The sequence below is a fragment of the Protopterus annectens genome, chromosome 10.part0 (genome assembly GCF_019279795.1).
Source record: "Protopterus annectens isolate FY-2018-M chromosome 10.part0, PAN1.0, whole genome shotgun sequence".
Taxonomy (NCBI): Eukaryota; Metazoa; Chordata; order Ceratodontiformes; family Protopteridae; genus Protopterus; species Protopterus annectens.
In genome coordinates, this window is record NC_056744.1 from 779,688,865 (window position 1) to 779,708,265 (window position 19,401).

General features: G+C 40.6%; 1 protein-coding gene across 1 annotated transcript in view; it reads right to left on the reverse strand.

Annotated features, from left to right (window-relative positions):
- The window catches only part of IL12RB2 (interleukin 12 receptor subunit beta 2), a 581,203-nt gene that overhangs the window by 251,452 nt on the left and 310,350 nt on the right, over positions 1-19,401 (reverse strand). The window contains exon 9 of the mRNA XM_044085599.1: positions 151-346. Within this exon, the coding sequence (XP_043941534.1) occupies positions 151-346 (196 nt within the window). The remainder of the gene's footprint in view (positions 1-150; positions 347-19,401) is intronic.

Consider the following 19,401-nt stretch of genomic DNA (forward strand, 5'->3'; position numbering starts at 1 on the left):
TAAAGTACCTTCGGTAGCCTGTGTCAAATTTGCAGTCACATTACTGAGGATTATTACTAAGACACGAATGACAGGTGAACACGAAGCTCATTGTTCTACTCATTCACAGAACATGATTTAAAAGTGTTACTAAATGGAAGTGTCCTTTACCTGATACATTTTTTGTGGCTATGCTGATGTTTGACGGCATAGAATTCCCTACTGAGTTTGAAGCTGACACAGCATATATCTGAGGTGACTTGGAAATGGACACGACATACGAGGTATTATTGGTCCACCATGTAAATCCTTCTGATGACACATAATAACCTAAAATTATTCCTCTGGCTTCTGACAAATTCATAGTCTACAGGGAACAAAATTGATGCATTTTGTTATTGTTCATCATTTAAAAGCAATATATATTTCTTCAAACTAAAAAACAAAAAACAATGGGCTATGCCTTATGATTCTTCTTGCCTCGGTACCGCTTAGAGCATGTATTTCACATATTACATAGACAGAAACTGCTTAGGACTGGACACAACAATAAAGATATATAATCCATAGCTGATATGAACCTGGGGTAAAATGAATATTAAAGTCAGATAGTGTTGCTGGAATTTCTCTGGTATTGTGGTTTAAACTATAACTACTGCATTCTTTGATTTATTATTTTTTTTGTTTGTTTTTTTGTACCTCCTTAGAAATTATAACCATATTGTTCTTGACATTAGAGCAGAAGATAAAGGCAATAAGATATTAAAAAGCTATTTCTTGTAGTCCAGTGTCTGATTCCCTCAGCCTCCATTTGACTGATGTGCTGTGTGACCCTGAACAAGTCCTGCTTCCAGGTCACCTCTGAAAAAGGACACTTTTCCAGTAGGACTACTACCCCTTTTACAAATATAAATAAATATTCCAGTCTTCTCTTAGGTAAAACTAGCATCTGTGTCCTGTGTATGAGTAGTACAAGATCTGTCAGATTCGGTTAGCTTATGTTTATTTTGATATTAAAGCAAACAGAGAAATCTGATGTTGAGACACAACAACATCACTAAGAAATGTAATTCAGGAGCTGCATAATGTTTTTACTAAATTAATCAAAAACTAATGCTCTTCATAATGATCCTACATGCCTAAAATATTCACACAGCAGTTGCATATTATCTTATTGTAGCCGAAAACAAACCTCTACAGCATTTAGCAGAGCAAAAGAAAAAATATCTTGCTTTCTATTAATTTCTATATTTTGACTTGACAATATCTTGACTTCACATGCCTGCGTTATTCTGATAAACAATAATACAATTCTTAAATATCACTACAGCTGATTTTTAAATCCATGTAGCCAAGTTTTCAGAGAGGTTCCAGCCAGGTGGAATCCATTAGTTTATGTTAAGAGCATTTATAATTTTACCAGCAAAGTATTTGTTAAATTTCTCTATTTTTCATTATACTTAGAACTTTTTTTATCAAATCTTCAAAAGCGCACCACTCAAGAATTCCTCTAGCCGTTGAAAATATAGCTGAAAATTCCATATTATCTACATTTTTTGCAAAACAAAACTCTTAAGTAGAAAATCAGTGAATAATTCTAACTTTTTCAAGTCTGTATTTGAAAAAATATCAATATGCCATTAAAATATTGCTTATTTTAAGTCTCCTATGGCCTGACTATTTATAACAATGTGTAGTTTATCTATTAAAGAAGGATCAGTTCATAACTTTGGGATTATCCTTAAATTCTCCTTTAACCCTGAAGTGTGATGATACCTCATATTTTGCACTGGTGATCTTTGCCCACCTGTCTTTATTCTACCCCATCATAAAAAATAAAAAAAATAAAGTCCTGATTCTAAAAACTCTAGCATAGTATTGCAGGAGGCCACTGCGATCATGCAGTGCTACCATAAATGGAAGTTCCATCTCTGCCTCCTGATATGATGTCATATTGTGGGGGTGGAGTTTGCATAACAGTGCCTGACACTGCATAAATGATGTGAGGTTATGGGATATGCACTACCCCAAGTGTATGCAATGAGATAAAAAAAAAAACAGCTGTATAAATGAATCATAACCTATGCTTTCCTTAGTCTGAACATTGCTGAGTCTGTTGTGCAGTTGCTGAAGTTTCCTAAAGCCACCTGTCCTCACATTGCCACCTGCATATTCACAGTAGTATTGCATGCATAACAAGTAAAACTTTATCATGCTTGTTGGGCTTTGAAATAAAGGGGTGCTATGTGGGCCGTGCTACTAAGGCTGTTTAAATAAATATAGATTTGAATCATTCCCCTGTGTGCAAAGGGGTCAAATTATACACAGTACTAGCGTACATGCATGAGGTACCTGTCCAGCAACTTCAGACTCCCACGCTGCCTAAGTACAGCTCTACTTGTATACCAGAACTGGTTCTGCAGGCCTATGTGTACTGCCATAAGTGAAATACTCTCTAATACCTACATCACATCGCACCTTAGGATATTATGATTTGCTCCAGTACTTAGAAATTTTACATTGGTGTTCAGTGTCAGTGTGCAAAATGTGTAAGTATAGCATTGTTGCAAACTGAAGGACAGTCTTAGAATTAGAGTAGGTCTCTGCAAGTCCTTATTAGCCCGCAAGGCATGAGGAATTTTTGAAGCCCAATTTTTTTAGACTTGGGCACTATTTATATGTTTGAGCAGCATGCTAATGCTATCCCAGGATAGCTGGCTGATTCCATGGCACAAACATGATTGCCCCTGTCATTCATCACTGCAGAAGCCAGTGATCCCCTGCCAGACTGTGTCGTATCTCTGTGTTATCTGGCTGAGTATCTTAGCACTGACTGCTATATTTGGCATGAAGACTCTGTGGCAAGACAATGTCTGCCACTATGTTCACTATGTTCACTATATGCGATCTAATGTACAGAAAGATCTTGTGACAGACTAGTGTCCTTCTTCATGGTGTGAGAACATAAAGTACCTCTCACCTACAATGAATGCAATACAAATATGGCAGACATGTGGAAAACTTCTTCACAGGAAGTGATGTTGCAAATATATTAGTCATGTGAACACATCACTGCTTAGAATTTACATTTTCTATTTCCTTCACTTACCATGTACACAAAACTTCTGTAGCAGATTTGTGGGTACATTGATATTACAGAGCTGTAAATATAAGCTTCATTGCTCCATAATCCCAAATATCCTATGGCAAATTATAGTCTGGTTCCTAAAGCTGGGCAGAGTATATCATGTACCACTAATTATACTTAGTGTGCTGATACTGACATCCATATTTACAATTTTTGTTGCTTAATTTATGTTTTTGACTATCTATTTACTAATAAAATTTGGGAACAAAGTCATGCTGAGATAACATAACGCAGCAGAATACACAACTTAGGGAATGTGTTAGAAATGAGCAAAATGAAAAATGAAATACACAGATTGCAAAATCACGACAAATATGACACAACTGCATTGAAAGCATCAGCAATTCGGAGAAAATGGCTGAATTTAAGCATTAATGAAACAGATACATACTTCATAGTACACATCTGAGAATTAAAGAAAAGTGGAGGAAGAGAAAAAGGACTGAGAAAGTAGTAGGGTAAGATGTGGCTGGAAAGGCTACTAAACAAACTAGAGGAGAGAGTGAAAAGAAGTGATTGCTAAAGGAGATGAATATGGAGTAAGGACACAGGGTAATGGGATGCATGATGATGTAGATGTGGAGCATGATGGGAAGAAAATGAACTAAGAAAGAAAAGATGGGATAAATACAAAATGACAGATGGAACAGGAATTTGGATGGGGTTTTAGAGGGAGAGAAGAATCAAAAGAAGAAACAAGCAATTAGGATGCATGTAACTAATGAACTGCAAGAAGGCACAGGGAGAGGAAGTACGTAGAAGGATGTTGGCTGCATATAGCTACAGGCAGCCTTTTTTTGTGTGGGGCCAGCCCCCCTGCACCCCAATATGGAAAGATATACCTCACTCACCCCTGCTACTTAAATATATCATTGAGCAGAGAGGGGAATTCCCATGATAATGCAGCCTTAGTTCTTACTTTATTTATTGATTTATTTTGTTTTGCTTTTGTTGACTGTGAAAATCTGACTGGGCAATGGTAGCCCATTTTCAGCGGTGGCCCATTGAGAAAAGCTATTAACACTTACACTAAGTGTACACTAAGAATATGCGGAATGTACACAATCTGTATTCAAGAACATCCCTACCACATTTTTTGTGCTTTTTAGTCATTTAAAAATAATAAACTAACTGTACAAGTAGTCTATAGTTTCTGGTAACCTTTATTTCCCCTTGATATTTAAAACTGCAAGAAAATCAATAGAAAACAATAGAAAAACTAAAATTAGGAGGAAAAAGGTGTGAGTTATGCTTGTGTTGTCTGTTCACTAGAAAGAATGGTATACACTGACGTTTATTCATTAATGAATCCCAGGGAGAGTAAAACCCTCTAATACAAAATAGTAATGAACAGCATGAAACAGGAAGGCATTTGGAATGGCATGTAGAGGTGATATTTAATGCCCCAGGCCCAGCGAAACTGCATACAATTTAATTTATCAAAAGAAACAGTGTATAGCAGTCAGTACTTGGGTAGGATGTATCATGACACTCTAGCATAGCATTGGGAAAACCACTACCAGCAAACAGTATCATTGCTGTGACTCTATTAAGTTGAATTATATTATGCAATTAAATATGTAGGGTTGTCAGGTAATGTTTGCTATTGTACTAAGAGAGGAATTAATTACCATACTATCAGAGTTTTCTTATGGTGTTGTTTGCTGTGGATGAGGAGAAAGTAATATGATAAGGCAGACAGCCAGGTTAAAAGTATTCATCTAGTAGTCAGATTGAGAGTCATTTGTGGGTATAGCTTTGGAATGAGAGATTTTGTGGGCTAAATATGATAATTAGGAGCTATTTATTGCCCCCATCTATTTACGGAACATTCCTCAAAAACTGCATACTAGTCATTGACTAGAAGAGAATAAGTCCTTAGTGTAGTGACATTAAGCCTAGCACCCTTCCAAAGAGCTCAATGAACTTAAAAATTAATTTGTGGTAAACCACAGAATAAACAGATGAATGCATAAATTCACAAATAAATAGAATGTTTAGAAGTTGAGAGGAGGGATGGGGGTTGCACTGAAATCCTGGAGGAAGAACTTGAAATGTAGATGAGTGGAGCTGTGGATTCTAAAAAAGGCAGAGAAAGCACTTAAAAAGACACATACAACAGCAACTTCCAAATCACCCATACAAATTAATTTGTGAGTGGGCTTCAAAATTCATAGAGGGAGGCCACAGTTTCTTACAACAAAAGGAAAACGTTGTGATAAATTAATATAGTAGTACAAGAAAGAAATCATCCTTTCAAGTAAGAGATTAAAATGACTGAACAGGAAAGTCAAAGGGGTGTTAATTTTGTGGTAGTATAAAACACCAAGCCATCGGATGGGGATACTAAATGCAAATATATTTAATAAATACAATGTGTTCTGATATCTGTGAAAAGTAAGTTACAATGTCTAAAAGTCCAATGGTTTGGCAAGGATTAGATCTTAAGAATTCTGGTCATGTCAAAAGACTAGCCTTTGGGTTCAGAAAGGCTTACTTTACTGCAGAAGCATTTACTCTAAAGATTTCAAAAGTTCAGTAAGCCAGAGTGATTCAGTAAATTCCTTTACCAAGTTACTCTTTACGTGAGGAGGAAAAGGTGCATACTGTCAAAAGACAGCACACACCCACTAACTCCTGTCGGGGGGGGGGGGGTTAAAGCTTGTAGGGAGAGTCAAGGTAGGTATTCCTAGCTGTGTATGTGTTGGGAGTGTCTGTGTGCATATGTGTGAACGTGAATAGGGCATGAATGCAGGTGTATGGATGTGTGCATTTATGTGTGAGTGTAGCACTGGGATAAATGAGTATATCAAAGCCATCTGTGTGTGTGTGTGTGTGTGTGTGTGTCTGAGTTTGTCTGTTTGAGAGTGAGTAGTTATATGAGTATGACCATGTGTATAGGTGCTTGTGCACTGCTGTATTAAAATATGTGTGCTTGAATGCCTGGGAGTATGTGAGTGTGCTTGGGTGTCTATATACTGTATATGTGTGTGTGTGTGTGTGTGTGTGTGTGTGTGTGTGTGTGTGTGTGTGTGTGTGTGTGTGTGTGTGCGTCTGCGTGTGTGTGTGTGTGTGTGTGTGTGTGTGTGTGTGTGTGTGTGTGTGTGTGTGTGTGTGTGTGTGCAGATGTCTGCATGCAAGTATATAAGTGAGTGTGGTTGTATGTATGTGTGTGTGTATGTCTGTGCAACACCAACAATGCATGGACTTTTTGGGAGAACACATAGTGCAGTCAGTTTGACTGCAAGGTATGCAATTCAGAGACATGGTAATTAACTACTAATGAGGTATTCCTCATTGCAGTGCTACCTTGTCTCTCAATCAGAAATTCTCACCATCATGCTATAATTGTTAGATCTATATTAGGCAATTAGTTTTGGCAGTAAGAATTTCTCTGAATCATATGGTAGCTGTATTAAACAAAAGGGAAAATGTTGCCATTTCTAAATTGCCATAGTAGTATGGTGCTTGTAGTGGCCATGTTTACAACAAATCTATACATATTATTTTTTGAAACAACACTTAGTTTTGTTAAACATTTTGGTGAAGACAGTATTATAATTTATATATATATATATATATATATATATATATATATATATATATATATATATATTACAAATAAGTCTTACATTATTTTTATTTTATTTTAATATATCCTCCTTCTACTTACCTAAAATACAAAAACATGCTAGTTTTAAACAAAGGAATTAGTACCTGTGGTTTTAAAGCAGAAGAAATGGATGTTGAAATATGGAAATGCCTTACCTCCCTGCAATAAGGTAATGTATTAGAAAAATCCAGTCAGTGATATTATTTTCTGAAGTGGGGCGGCCACGGTAGTGCAGCAGTTAGTGTTGCCACCTCACAGCAAGAGGTTCTCCGGTTCGATCCTCGGCTGGGGTGCCTTCTGTGCAAAGTCTGCATGTCCTCCCTATGGTCGCGTGGGTTTCCTCCGGGTGCTCCGGTTTCCTCCCAAATCCCAAAGACATGCTGTAGGTGGATTGGACACACTAAATTGGCCCTAGGTGTGAGTGCGTGCATGTGTGTGCCTTCAGTGGAAGGTTGGGCGCCGGGCTGGCAACTCGACACTGTCAAACTCCACTGCCAAGCATGAGCAGACGGTGATCCGCTGTGGCAACCCCTAACCGGGAAAAGCCAGAAGAAGAAGAAGATATTATTTTCTGAAGTGTATCTAAGTTCACATTACATGAAGTGCTGTAAATCAAACTGTTATGTTAAAGAATAATCTTTCAACTGATTGAGATGTCCATACATTCAAATATATAAAGTTTTGCAGAATATTTTGGCACAATTTTTAAACTGAGGATTTTATTTATTATAATTACATTCAGTAACATTGAGAATTTTGAGTATCACTTCCTATTTTAACAGATAACTGGAAATTTCTAAACCAATATGGGAACTGATTTTGTTTACTGCATTCAGAATACAATATATGCAGTCAGCCGCTGACTTCTGGTTTGGTTTCTTGCCTTTTATCTCCTGTATACACATTATTTATTTTAGATTATCCTTCTATGATGGTGGCCTAAGGTCATAGGCAGTAGGTGTTTTCATTTTCCATTGATGCAATATGAAACATGCAGATGCTAGGATGCAAACACATGCTATCAAATATAAGTCTCAATTTAAGTCAGCAGAGGTATAGAACTACATCTAGGTCCCTGCACTAAGTTGTACCCCTGGTTGAAACTAGGAGACAAGCACATAACAGTCTCATACAAAATGCTGAAAGGTAGGCTAGAAGTTGCTTAATCCTTTTCTCTAGCTGACCCTGTAGATTCTAGATCCACTACTTGAGCCTTTGTCATTAATGGCACTGGTGGGCACCCTTTTCTTGGACCACTTGGTTGGCTATTGATACTTAAATATTCTATTACCTATTGTTGTAACATATTCTGAAAAATGCTACATGTCCTTACATTCACTGCTGCAGTATTCTTAACATATGGGATTCCCTGCCACGGAAGCCTGCTGTCTGGCCAGTATGCCAAAGACTCCTGTTGCTTTAAAGGTATGCTGAGCATCACCCAAATGCTCCTTGCATAGTGTAGGGCATAAAGGTGAAGTTCAGGCATACCACAGCAAGAATTTCTTTGCCTCCAGTCCAAATGTATCTTTTCACTGTCGATCTGTTTATCTGTGTCCATTTTCTGCCAGTTGAATGCATTTTCATTCTCCTGTGACTTCTTTGCTTTTTTAGATAAGTGCCCTATTAAGGCTTTTGTTTTTTCTTGTCTTGTTTTGTGCTCTTTGGGGTTAATGTAATCCAGGAAGGGTAAATGCCAGTGTGGGAGACAGATTCCCCATAATGACCACCACAATTAGTGCCTTTTTTGTCTAGGAGCTTCTCATGACCATACGTCTTGTTCTATTTGTCAGGCATTCATTCTGAAAACCCTTCACAGTAGACTTTCTTCTTTTTCCTTGTATCTTGAGAACCAGCATCTTAATTTCTCACAATTTCTCAAAATCTCACAAAAGACACAATGGAAGGAATCTCCTGCCCTGAGAGTCAGCCGTTAGGGAAGAAGAAGGTGAAAAAAGCATGAAGGGAATCTTCCACTGTCCAGCATCTGCCAGGTGTTTCTCCCAAGGTCATTACAAACCTGGAGGCTCACCCAGCTGTGTTGTTGGATTTCTCTGCCACGGCCATGTTGGAGGATGGTGAGGATCTGACTGGCAGCATGTCCGAAGAGACTTTGCAGGCATCTGTCTCAGATGTTCATAGGTTCATAGGTGGGTACTAGGCTATCTGCCCAAAGGCATTTATAAGCCTAGCCAGAATGTGTTGGCTTTCGTCGCCCCCTTAGATTAGCTCCCTGTGCCGTACCTCTGTCCAGCAGAGCAACTGAAGTGATCCCCAAGGTAAACTTTCTGTTTCCCATCCACTCGTCAAGGTTTCTTTTGAAGAGTGTTAGCGAGGAGCTCTGTCTAATGTAGATTGGGATCTTGTTCCAAAGCATGGGAAGTCTCTGGGACAGGAATCTATCCCTCCAGCGCATCCTATTTATTGTTGTGATGAGGTTTAGATCCCTAGAGCATGTGGCTCTAGGGGATAAGGTTTTCTTTAGGTGGAGCATGTCCATCAATTCTGGGTTGGACATGGCCTTGTATGTCAGGCAGAGATCATCTCTGAGTAGGCGGTATGCAACCGAGTACAACTGGAGTATCTTCAGTCGAGCTGCATAGGGCATCTGTTTGAGGCCATTGATCCTCTTGGTGAGGTACTTCTGTGGTCTTTCCAGCTGTTGCAGGTGTCTTGTAAGATACATCCCAAATGGGGCATTGTACTCTAAGATGGGTCTGATGAGTGATGAATAGAGGGGCACAATGACCTCTTTTGATCAGGATGCAAACCCTTTTCTGATTAGGTGGGCCACGTAGAAGGATTTTCTAACCACTTTGGCAATGTGATTATCAAAGGTGAGATTACTATCTACTTGGGTCCCCAGATCCCTTATTACATCTTCTGTATTTAGGGGACTACCACCTATGTGGTAGTTTGTGGGTACTTTGTTTTTTCCAAAGGGGATGACTATGCACTTTTTGGCATTTAGCTTGAGGCCATGATTTTGACACCAGGTATCCGTCTCAGTGAGACCCTTTTGGAGGATGTCTGTGTCAGCCGGAGAGTCAATTATAGCCCCTAGTTTGCAGTCGTCTGCAAATTTGGTCAGCCATAGTCCTCCTGTGCTTGCCTGTACCTCTGAGAAGTATATGCCGAACAGGAGGGGTCCTAGGACTGAGCCCTGGGGAATACCACTTGTAACCGGTTTAGAAACAGACCTAGCTCCTGCAACTCTCACCATGTGGGTTCTGTCTGTGAGCCAGCCCATCTTGTGATGTAGGGGTTTATGTTCAAGCTGGTGAGATTGTCTATAATACCAGAATGGGAAATGGTATCAAAGGCCTTAGCGAGATCTAGGTAGGCTGTGTGTACCACCTTTCCCTCGTCTATAGCCTTGGTAACTGTCTCAAAGAAGTCCACCAGGTTTAGGAGGCATGATCTGCCCTTAACAAAGCCAAACTGGGTAGGGTCCAGTGTTTGGAGGTTCCCAGTGTCTCTGTTAATGAGTTCCATGATGATACGCTCCATAGCCTTGCAGACCAAGCTAGTCAGGCTTATAGGGCAATAGTTCCCGGGGTCTGTTATGGCTCCACTTTTGTGGAGCAAAATAACCGTTGCTGTGCACCACTCTATGGGTATGTAGCCTGTGGAGAGGCTGAGTTTGAACAGTGTGTTTAGGTGAGGGGTTAATTCGTCTTTGAGCTCGTGTAGGACGCAGCCTGGGACACCGTCTGGTCCCATTGATACTGTGTTTTTGGCTTTGAAGAGGGCTGTTTTAACCTGAGTGTCTGTGATTTCAGGGACTCTACATTCTTCTGGTATGGTTATGGGCCCTTTTGGGGGTGAGAGGAGGGGTGAAGTTTGTGCTGAACCTGTCTGCCAGGATGTTGGTGATATCAGTCGGTTCAGTGTAATTTGTGCATTCTGCACTAACTCGGAGCAGATCTGAGCATTGCCACTTAGATTCTTGACATAGCTAAAGAATGCCTTGTGGTTATCTTTGGAGTCCTTGGCAATTTTTCTTTCAAAGCTCGCTTTGGATGATTTTATGAGGGATCGTAGTTTCTTGCTGATACTGATCAGGGATGTCTTTCCTTCTTGGGATTTTACTCTTTTCTGTACTAGTCTCCTCCTTCTATTGTATAGCTTGTTTATGGCAGGAGTCCACCAGACTGGTTTCCTTTTCTTGGAGGAGTGCGTCTTGGTTTTGCATGGGATGGCACGATCCATGCATTCTTGTAGCTGCCCGTAGAATGCATTAATAAAGAATTTTGCAGCTTGGACAGTGCTATCCTTTAGCATGGGGGCTTTGAAACTTTCCACCTCGGTCTTAAGTAACGTGAAGTTTGCTTTTGAAAAGTTTTTCATGGTGGCTTTCTTGTCCAGGGGTGGGGGTGGAATATGAATATCCAAAGTGATTTGTTTATAGTCAGATCTAACCAGCAAGGGGTTGACCTCTGGTGTGGAACACCAGTCGCCCATGTTGGTGATGACCAGGTCCAATATGTTGTCACCTCTGGTGGGAGTGTTGACCAGTTGAACCAGGGCTTTTGAGTTTATAAATTCTAGGAAAAGTTGGGCAAGGGAGTTAGTACTTGAGTAGTTCTCCCAGTTAATGTTTGGGTAATTGAAATCACCCAATATTAGGGTGTTTGGTAGGACCTTTATGTTTTCCAGTGCTTCCAGAAACGCGGAATGGGGGTCCTGGGACATGTTGGGTGATCTGTAGCAAGCTACAATTTGAATTGCAGTTTTGCCCACTGCTAGTTGCACGTGGATGATCTCTGAAGCATCATGCTGTGCCACTAACCTGGAGGTATGGGTATCCTTGATGTATATGGATATGCCCCTGCCTTTTGTATTTCGGTTTGGGTTCTGTAGCCGAAATGTATGGTATGAGTTGTAGAATGGTAGTGCTGGGGTGCTCTCTGGAGCCTTAAACCAGGTTTCTGTTACTGCACATATACTGATTTTCTCCATACTGAGGAGTGCTTCGAGTGCATGCATTTTGAGGTTTAGACTTCTGGTATTACTGAGTAGCATTACCCTCAGTTTTTTGTTACTTGTGCTATTTATGGCAGTGGGTTTGTCTTTTTAGCCTTGCCTAAAAAAGGCACTATGGGGATGGCAAGAGCCTTGGCAAGTATTCGAAAGCCTAAGGGTGACAGATGCAAGCCGTCTCTAGAGAAGCAGTGTGGCTTGTTGAGCATGTCATCCCAGGCGGACAGATACTGGCTCCCCTTTGAATGACACCAGAAACTTAGCCAATTGTTGAAATAGAGAATTTTTTTCTTTAAACTGTGGTATCATTCTTGGTGAGGGCAGGATGCTACTCAGGGTCAGAGTCATACTGGCTTGGGGTATGTGATTAGAGAGCTCTTCCATGTCTCTTTTCATATAGTCCAGGGAGGTACGGCTCAGGTCATTCACACCAAAATGGACAATGACAGAGTCATATTTGTACTTGTTCTGGAGTGAAATGAGTGCTTGTGTTATGTGGCGGATCCTGGCACCTGACAGGCAGCTAACAGTAACCTTCTCCTTATTCAGCCTAGTGAGTGGGATGTAAGTGTGCCTGACTATAGAGTAACCTATTACTAGTATGTTGGGTATGTTGTTTTGCCTTAAGGGCTGTGATTGCATGGCACACTGGTTTTGTGAAGTATGTGTTTCATGATTTGTGTTGGGGGGGTGGAGGTTGCTTGGATGTTTACTTTGAAGGTCTCTGTTGGTTTTGCAGATTTTTATTTAGAGCCTCCGAGTATGTTTCCATGTATTTATGTGTGTTTTTTGCCGGTGCTGGTTTAATGGGTCTATGTAAGACTGGTGGTGTGATGCAAGTATTTCCCTTCTCCTCTTGACTGTGTGATCCAGTTTTGTGTTGAGAGAGCTTAGCCTCTAGTCTGACTGCATAACTGCATCTCTCACATGTATTAGTGTTTGGTGGTAGGAGGAGGGGGTTGTCTATGTACATGAGGCAGTTGTAGCATTGCCTCAAAATGCCCAGATTCACCAGTTGGACTGGAGAGTACACGTGAAACTGCCCTTTGGACATGCATGGATAGGTACAGTGAACTGTTTTACTGGATGGCTGGTAAGGTCGAATAGAGAGCCTTGTCCTTCTGTTTAGTACAGGAGGGTCTAGTGCTAGGATTTATAAGTGCTTGCTATAAGTTTTGAGCAAGTGCCGGGCTGAGAAATGAATGGCTTGAGTGCTTAAGTTGAAAGTTTGTCTAGTTCCAAGGGAAAAATTGAAGAAGAGACTTTGTGGAGCCGGGAATAGTTTTACCCTAGCTAACCAGCACTGCCTGGCATGCAAAACTGGGCAAATATGGCATATTTATGTTCAGGAGGATCCTTGATTGATTTATTTCTGAAGGGGGCCTAGAGGAGTGCCTCCATTTTTAGTTGGGGAAGAACTTCCTATTACAGTTCTAGACTGTCTTCCTGGGTCTGAGCCTTCTCAGTTTTTATTTATTTATTATTATTTATTTATTTACAGTTGATTTACCAGGACTGTCCATTGGGCCCGAAGTACCCGTTTTCAATGGAGTCCTGGGGAGAAAAGCTCCTGAATAATGATACAAAACATTACAGAAGTTTACACTTTAACACATTCAGTCAAATTAATACAAATTGACAAAAACAGTGGTAAAAAACTTTAACAGTGGTTGACAAAATAGTGTGTGTTCAAGACAAAAAACAGATGAACAGGTGATTACAAGCAAAGAATCTTTGGTTATGCTATATAAGACTAGCATTGCATTGTTGTAGAAAAATATGTAGTATTTTGGTAGGAATGTTCCCTTAAAAAAGAACCAAAAACTTAAACATGTTTCTTCTGCTCCTAGGGATCCACAAAGTGACTGGCAGGCCTTTACTCAGGGGCTAATTATTACTTTAATGTCCTTAAAGGATCATCAAGGGGTTTCAGTTCCTGCTCCTCCTTGGTCCTCTACTCTTCTTAAAATGCCTAGAGAACAGGATTCTTCTCAGGATGACTCAGATTCTGATGATGCATCCCTGACTTATTCTACTCAAATTCCTTCTTCTTTGTGCTATGGGTAAGAGGAGGAGGAATCTGTTAGTCCTGATGTTCCTTTTGAGGAAATTTCCTTTCGGGACACATTTTCTAGAATGATGGACTTTTTTATGTGGGATTATGCTCAGGTGTCTGATATCCACAAGAGGTGCTATAAGTTGCTGCAGATGGAATCTCCTAAGCCTGCGCATGTACCTCCTGTTTTGGCTGCTTTGCTGGATGCTTTTTCCAATGCCTCTGATGTACCTGATTCTCTTTCCCCTGCTCCCAAGAAACCAGACAGGTTTTATAGGGTGCCTGAGGATTGTCTTTTATATAAATGTCCTGCTGCTGACCTCTCTGTGGTGTCTGTAGCCTCTGATAAGCATCTCAATTGCTTCCTTCTCCCAAGTTATTACCTTCTGACAAGGACAGCAGAGCTATGGAAAGGCTGGATAAGAAGGTTTACACTTCTGCTACCCTAGCTTTTAGGGCTATTAATTATCAGACCCATATGTCTAGGTATATGCTGGCTCTTCTTTCTCAGGCCTATCAACTTATTTCTGTTTTTTTCTGACCCTTAGGGTAAAACTTGGATTCTTTCCTTGCTAGGGACTTCCTCTCAAGTTGTTCATCATTCTATTAAATGTAGTTATGATGCGGCAGATGCCTCTTCTAGGGCTGCTGTTTTTGGTTCAGTGATAAGGAGGTGTTCTTGACTTAGGCTTCAACCTCTACATTATGATATTAAGGCTAATTTGATGGATGCTCCTCTGGATTCTAAGCTTTTGTTTGGAGAAGCTGCTGCTGGCTTGTTTAAGTCCCTTTAGGATAAGGGTAAAGCCTTACAGGAGCTTCAACATGTGTTTCTTACACCTGTGCCTAAATTTCAGAGAAACTGCCCTACTAAGCCTGCCTTTGTTCATAGGCATTTCTGCCCTTCTATTAAAGGTAAGAAGAGTGGCAAATGAGCTCCTCCTGCCAAGGCTCTGCAGTTTTCAGGGACTCTGAAGCCTTCCTTTTCAGATGCACTAGGTGCTGTATGACTGTCTATTCCTTCCCAGACACATTCCTCTTTCTCTTCACTTTTCTCTTTCTCGTCCTGTTTAGCTTAAGATCACTCAGGATTCTTGGGTTCTGTCAATCATTCGTCAGAGGTACTTCATGGTGTGGACATCCTGTCCTCCTTTTATGGGCATTCCTAAGCCTTCTCAAGAACAACTTCCCTTTTTCCAAGAGGTTCTTTAAAACCTCTTGACTTAGGGTGCTATTCAGAAGGTGCCTGTGTCCTAAAGGGGGAAAGGGTTCTACTCCCGACTGTTTCTAGTTTCCAGGAAAGAGAGTATTTAGAAAACTATTCTAGACCTCTCTTATCCAGACACTTTTCTAAAAGTGCCTTCCTTTCAGATGTTGTCCCATCAGATTTGGTTTCCTCTTTTGCTCCCTCAGGCCTATATAGTGTCTCTGGATCTCAAGGATGCTTATATCTATATTCTGATCCACCCTCTTTTCAGGAAGTTTTTGCTTTTCTCTGTTGCTTCCTGGCATTTTCAGTTCTCTGCTTTGCTCTTTGGCCTTTCTTCCACCCCAAGGGTGTTCACCAAATGATTTGCTCCTGTGATTGCTTTTTTCAGGCTTCAAGGGATCCAAATATTTCCTTACTTGGATAACCTGTTGAGGCAGGTGTCCTCTCCAGAGACCCTTTTGTAAAATCTTCATTTTGCCATTTCCATTCTTCAAAGTCTAGGCTACACTATAAATTTCAAAATGTCTTCTCTGACTCCTTCTCAGGATCATGTGTTTCTGAGTTGCAGAATACAGACAGTGCCAGTGCTGGCTTCCCTGCCCCCTCTAAAGGCCTTAAGTCTCATTTCTTTCTTTTACACTCTTCTTCCTCTGGCTTCCATTACTGCCAGGGAGTTTCTGATAGCTCTGAGTTTCATGGCATCCACCATTCCAATGCTTTCTCTGGCCAAACTTTACATGAGAAAGTTTTAGTGGTTTCTGAAGTCAACCTGGCTTCAACATGCACGTTCTCTACACTTCTTCCTTGTCTCAGAACTGAACTTCACTGGTGGATTCTGCAATTATCTCTGAATCCAGGTATCCCTTTTCATCCCCCTCTTCCCTCTTGGGAATTGTTCACAGATGCTTCAGACATGAGGTGGGGGGGGGGGGTGAGATTTGGCTCTCTTAAAGTTCATGGTATGGTTCCCTTGTCAGCAGAAGGAGCATGTCAATGTAAAAAAGCGATGAGAGCTCTTCTGCTGACTCTTCAGACCTATCATCCTCTTTTCTCTCCAGGGCCTTTCAATGTGTTCACGTACAATTCCACAGTGATGTGGTATATCAACAAAAAGGGAGGAACGCAATTTTATCTTCATTGCTGGTTGACACTTCTGGTATGAGATCTTGCTGTCAAGTATTGAGTGACTTTTCAGGCAGTTTATATCCCTTCCAGTCAGAACTTTGTGGCAGACACACTGAACAGGTTTTCAACTTAGTCCCATGAATGGATCCTTCATAGGGATGTGTTTATGGACATTATTCACCAGTGGGATACTCCTCAAGTGGATCTTTTTGCCTCCCCTATGAACAGACAATTTCCTCTGTTTTGTACCAGAGCACCAGGTCCTCTGGTGTGGAAGGTGGATACCCTCTCATTTCATTTTCTTGGAAGGGGAAGTTTCTTTATGCATTTCCTCTCCTTCCTGTCACTCCAAATGTCCTGTTCAAAATTCAACACGATGTTCCCAAAATCTTGTTGGTGAATCCCTTTTGGTCATGACAGCACTGTTTCCATCTACTTCTGCATTTAGCCAGGGACAATCATCACAGGTTACATCAAATGGTAGATGTACTCTCACAAGACAAGGGATGTCTCATCCATCCCCACCTGCCCATGCTTCAGCTGACACTGTGGGTGATAAGATTTTGATTCCTCATAAACACCTTTTTTCTGAGAACATGCTGCAAGTCCTGCAGGAGGACAGGAAACCTACTACTAGGAAATCCTAATTACACAAATGGAAGAGGTTTTCTATTTGGTGTCTCCCTCGTAACCTGGACCCACTTACTGTGGACGTTCCTTTGGTTCTCTCTTATTTGTGCGAGTTGCTCATGGCTGGTTTGGCCTATTCTTCTATTAAGGCCCACTTATCAGCTGTCTCTGCTTGTCTGCCCTTTTCTCCTCCTTTAGCTTGTAGGTTTGAGGTGAAACAATTTCTTAAAGGCGTCCTTAATATTAGGCCTCCTAGGAAGCCTGTTCCTCCTCCTTGGGATCTTAGTTTTCTTTTGGAGAAGTTGACTACTTTTGAGCCTGCTGCTTCAGCTTCCTTGCAACATTGTTCCTGGAAGACTGTTCTTTTGTTAGCTCTCAGTAATGCCAGACAGGTGTCTGGTTAGGCCCTTATGGCTTGTCCTCCTTTTTGATCTTTCATGAGGACAGAGTGTCCTTGTGCACTAACCCTTCTTTTATGACTAAGGTGATTAATAAGCTAGCACTTAATCAGTCTGTTAATCTGCCTACTTTTTTCCCTCTCCACAAACTGACAGTTAGGGGGTGCTGCATACTTTGGATGTGCATAGGCAACTGAGGGTTTATTTTGATAAGACTAAGGCTATTAGAAAATCTGACCAGTTATTTGTTCCTTTTCATCCTAGATCTTTGGGACTTGCTGTATCCAAGCAAACTATTTCTTCTTGGATTTCTAAGGCTATTTTTTTTGTTATACTTTTCATGGCAAGATCCTTCCCTCTTCAGTCAAGGCTCATTCTACTAGAGCTGTAGCTTCCTCTGGTGCTTTTTTTCAAGGGCTTAGATACTAATTTTATTCTTTAAGCAGCTACCTGGACTTCTGTGCATACCTTTACCAAGCACTACAAGTTGGATGGTATCTCTAGAGCTAGGGTTGGCTTTGCTAGTGTCATTCCTCATGGCTTTTTAGGGGACTCTTCTGCTTCTTCCCCCTCCCTAGTTTCCTCTTGAGCATTGACACTCTCCCATATGTTAAGAATACTGCAGCAGTGAATGTAAGGACATAGTACAGTTGTGTAAAATCTTACCATAACAGTACATGTCTTTGCCTTCACAGCTGCAGTATTCACTCCCTCCCTAGTCCTTTGTCTTCCTGGATGTACAGATTACCTTGTGGGTTCCTTGGACTGGTGTTCCTACTGGGGCAATACGTTCTGACTATGGGACACCTGAATGTCACCTTTATGGCCTACACTGTGCAAGGAGTGTTTGAGTGACTTCTGGCATACCTTTAAAGCAGCAGGAGTCTTTGGCAGATGGGCCGGATGTCTGGCTTCCATGGCAGGGAATTCCATATGTTAAGAATACTACAGCAGTGAAGGCAAGGACATCTACTGTTATGGTAAGACTTTATACAACTGTACTTTACATATGGATAAAATAAAGTTAAGGGAGTAAGAACTATTAATTCTTCAATGGGTATAAATGATTAGAAGTATTTTTGCTGTGGTTTGTAAAAAACAAAGTCCTTGTTTTAGATGACAAACAGTGGTGGTATAAAATAAACAAATGTGCCTGCACTGGGTGAATAACACATCATCATTATCCTTTATACATTCAGAAAATGCAACTAATACCAGGACAGGTTGAAATAACAGTTGTCTTCATTACTGACCTGACACATAAAATTATGGGTTAATGCATGCTGTAAAAATCCAGCTGAATGCCTTTTTATCCTTGGATTATTTGTTTTCAGAATTATTGATGAACTCAAGCCAGCTCTGTTGGCATACAGGGATTTAAACCTGACCATGACATAAGCGATTTGTGTTTATTTAGTAGTATGAGGGCCTGGTGGAGCTTAAATGGAGAAGGTAGGCATGTCAGTTCCGTGGGGGATGGGCAGAATAGAGCCATCTTATGCTGCAATCTCTTAAAGTAGTGGGGGTGGTGCTTGGCAGTATTGGGGCATATGTTCAGCTCACCAAGCAGTGAACATATACTACCTCTGCAGGTGCATGGAAACGTGCATGTGCAGTAGGAGTTGAAATGGACCCCATGTTGTCATGGGCTGCAAATCCCCTCTCAAGGGAAGGGGTAAGTATAGAAACAAAACTATTTACATTGGTGGGGTGTCAAAAAGGGCACAAGTAATATCTCTGGCTGCTTGGATGAGAGCTCCTCCAGATCTGAAAGAGGCTTGATGGTCAATAGGTATGGGGACAAAAAAAAGAAAAGAAATATCATGCAAAAAATCAAAGAAATCTGTGTGAAAAGAAAGAACAAAGCATAGGCCACTGGTTTTAGGTCAAAATATTAACCCTTATGTATAATTGATTAAGTACACTTCCTGGTTTCTTATTACTGATGTGCATATTTGCCAGTGAATGACGCATCACTCAACTGTCCAGAATTTTGCAGAATGTCCAGATTTATGTCTCATATTTTTGGTCTGCTCCTTATAAAATTTGTGGATTTCTGGCAAATAACTGAGGACTGACGTCACTAAATATTGATAGACATTTGAGTTTCAGAATTTATATCCATGAGAAAATGCATGCCAATGCAAAATCAATTGTTATCATAGCCAGCTCAAAAGACTAGCACACAGTTAATGGGCAAGCTGTATAAGCATGACATTTTATTTTACATTTGCATCAGTCTTTTAGCAAAGCATTTTA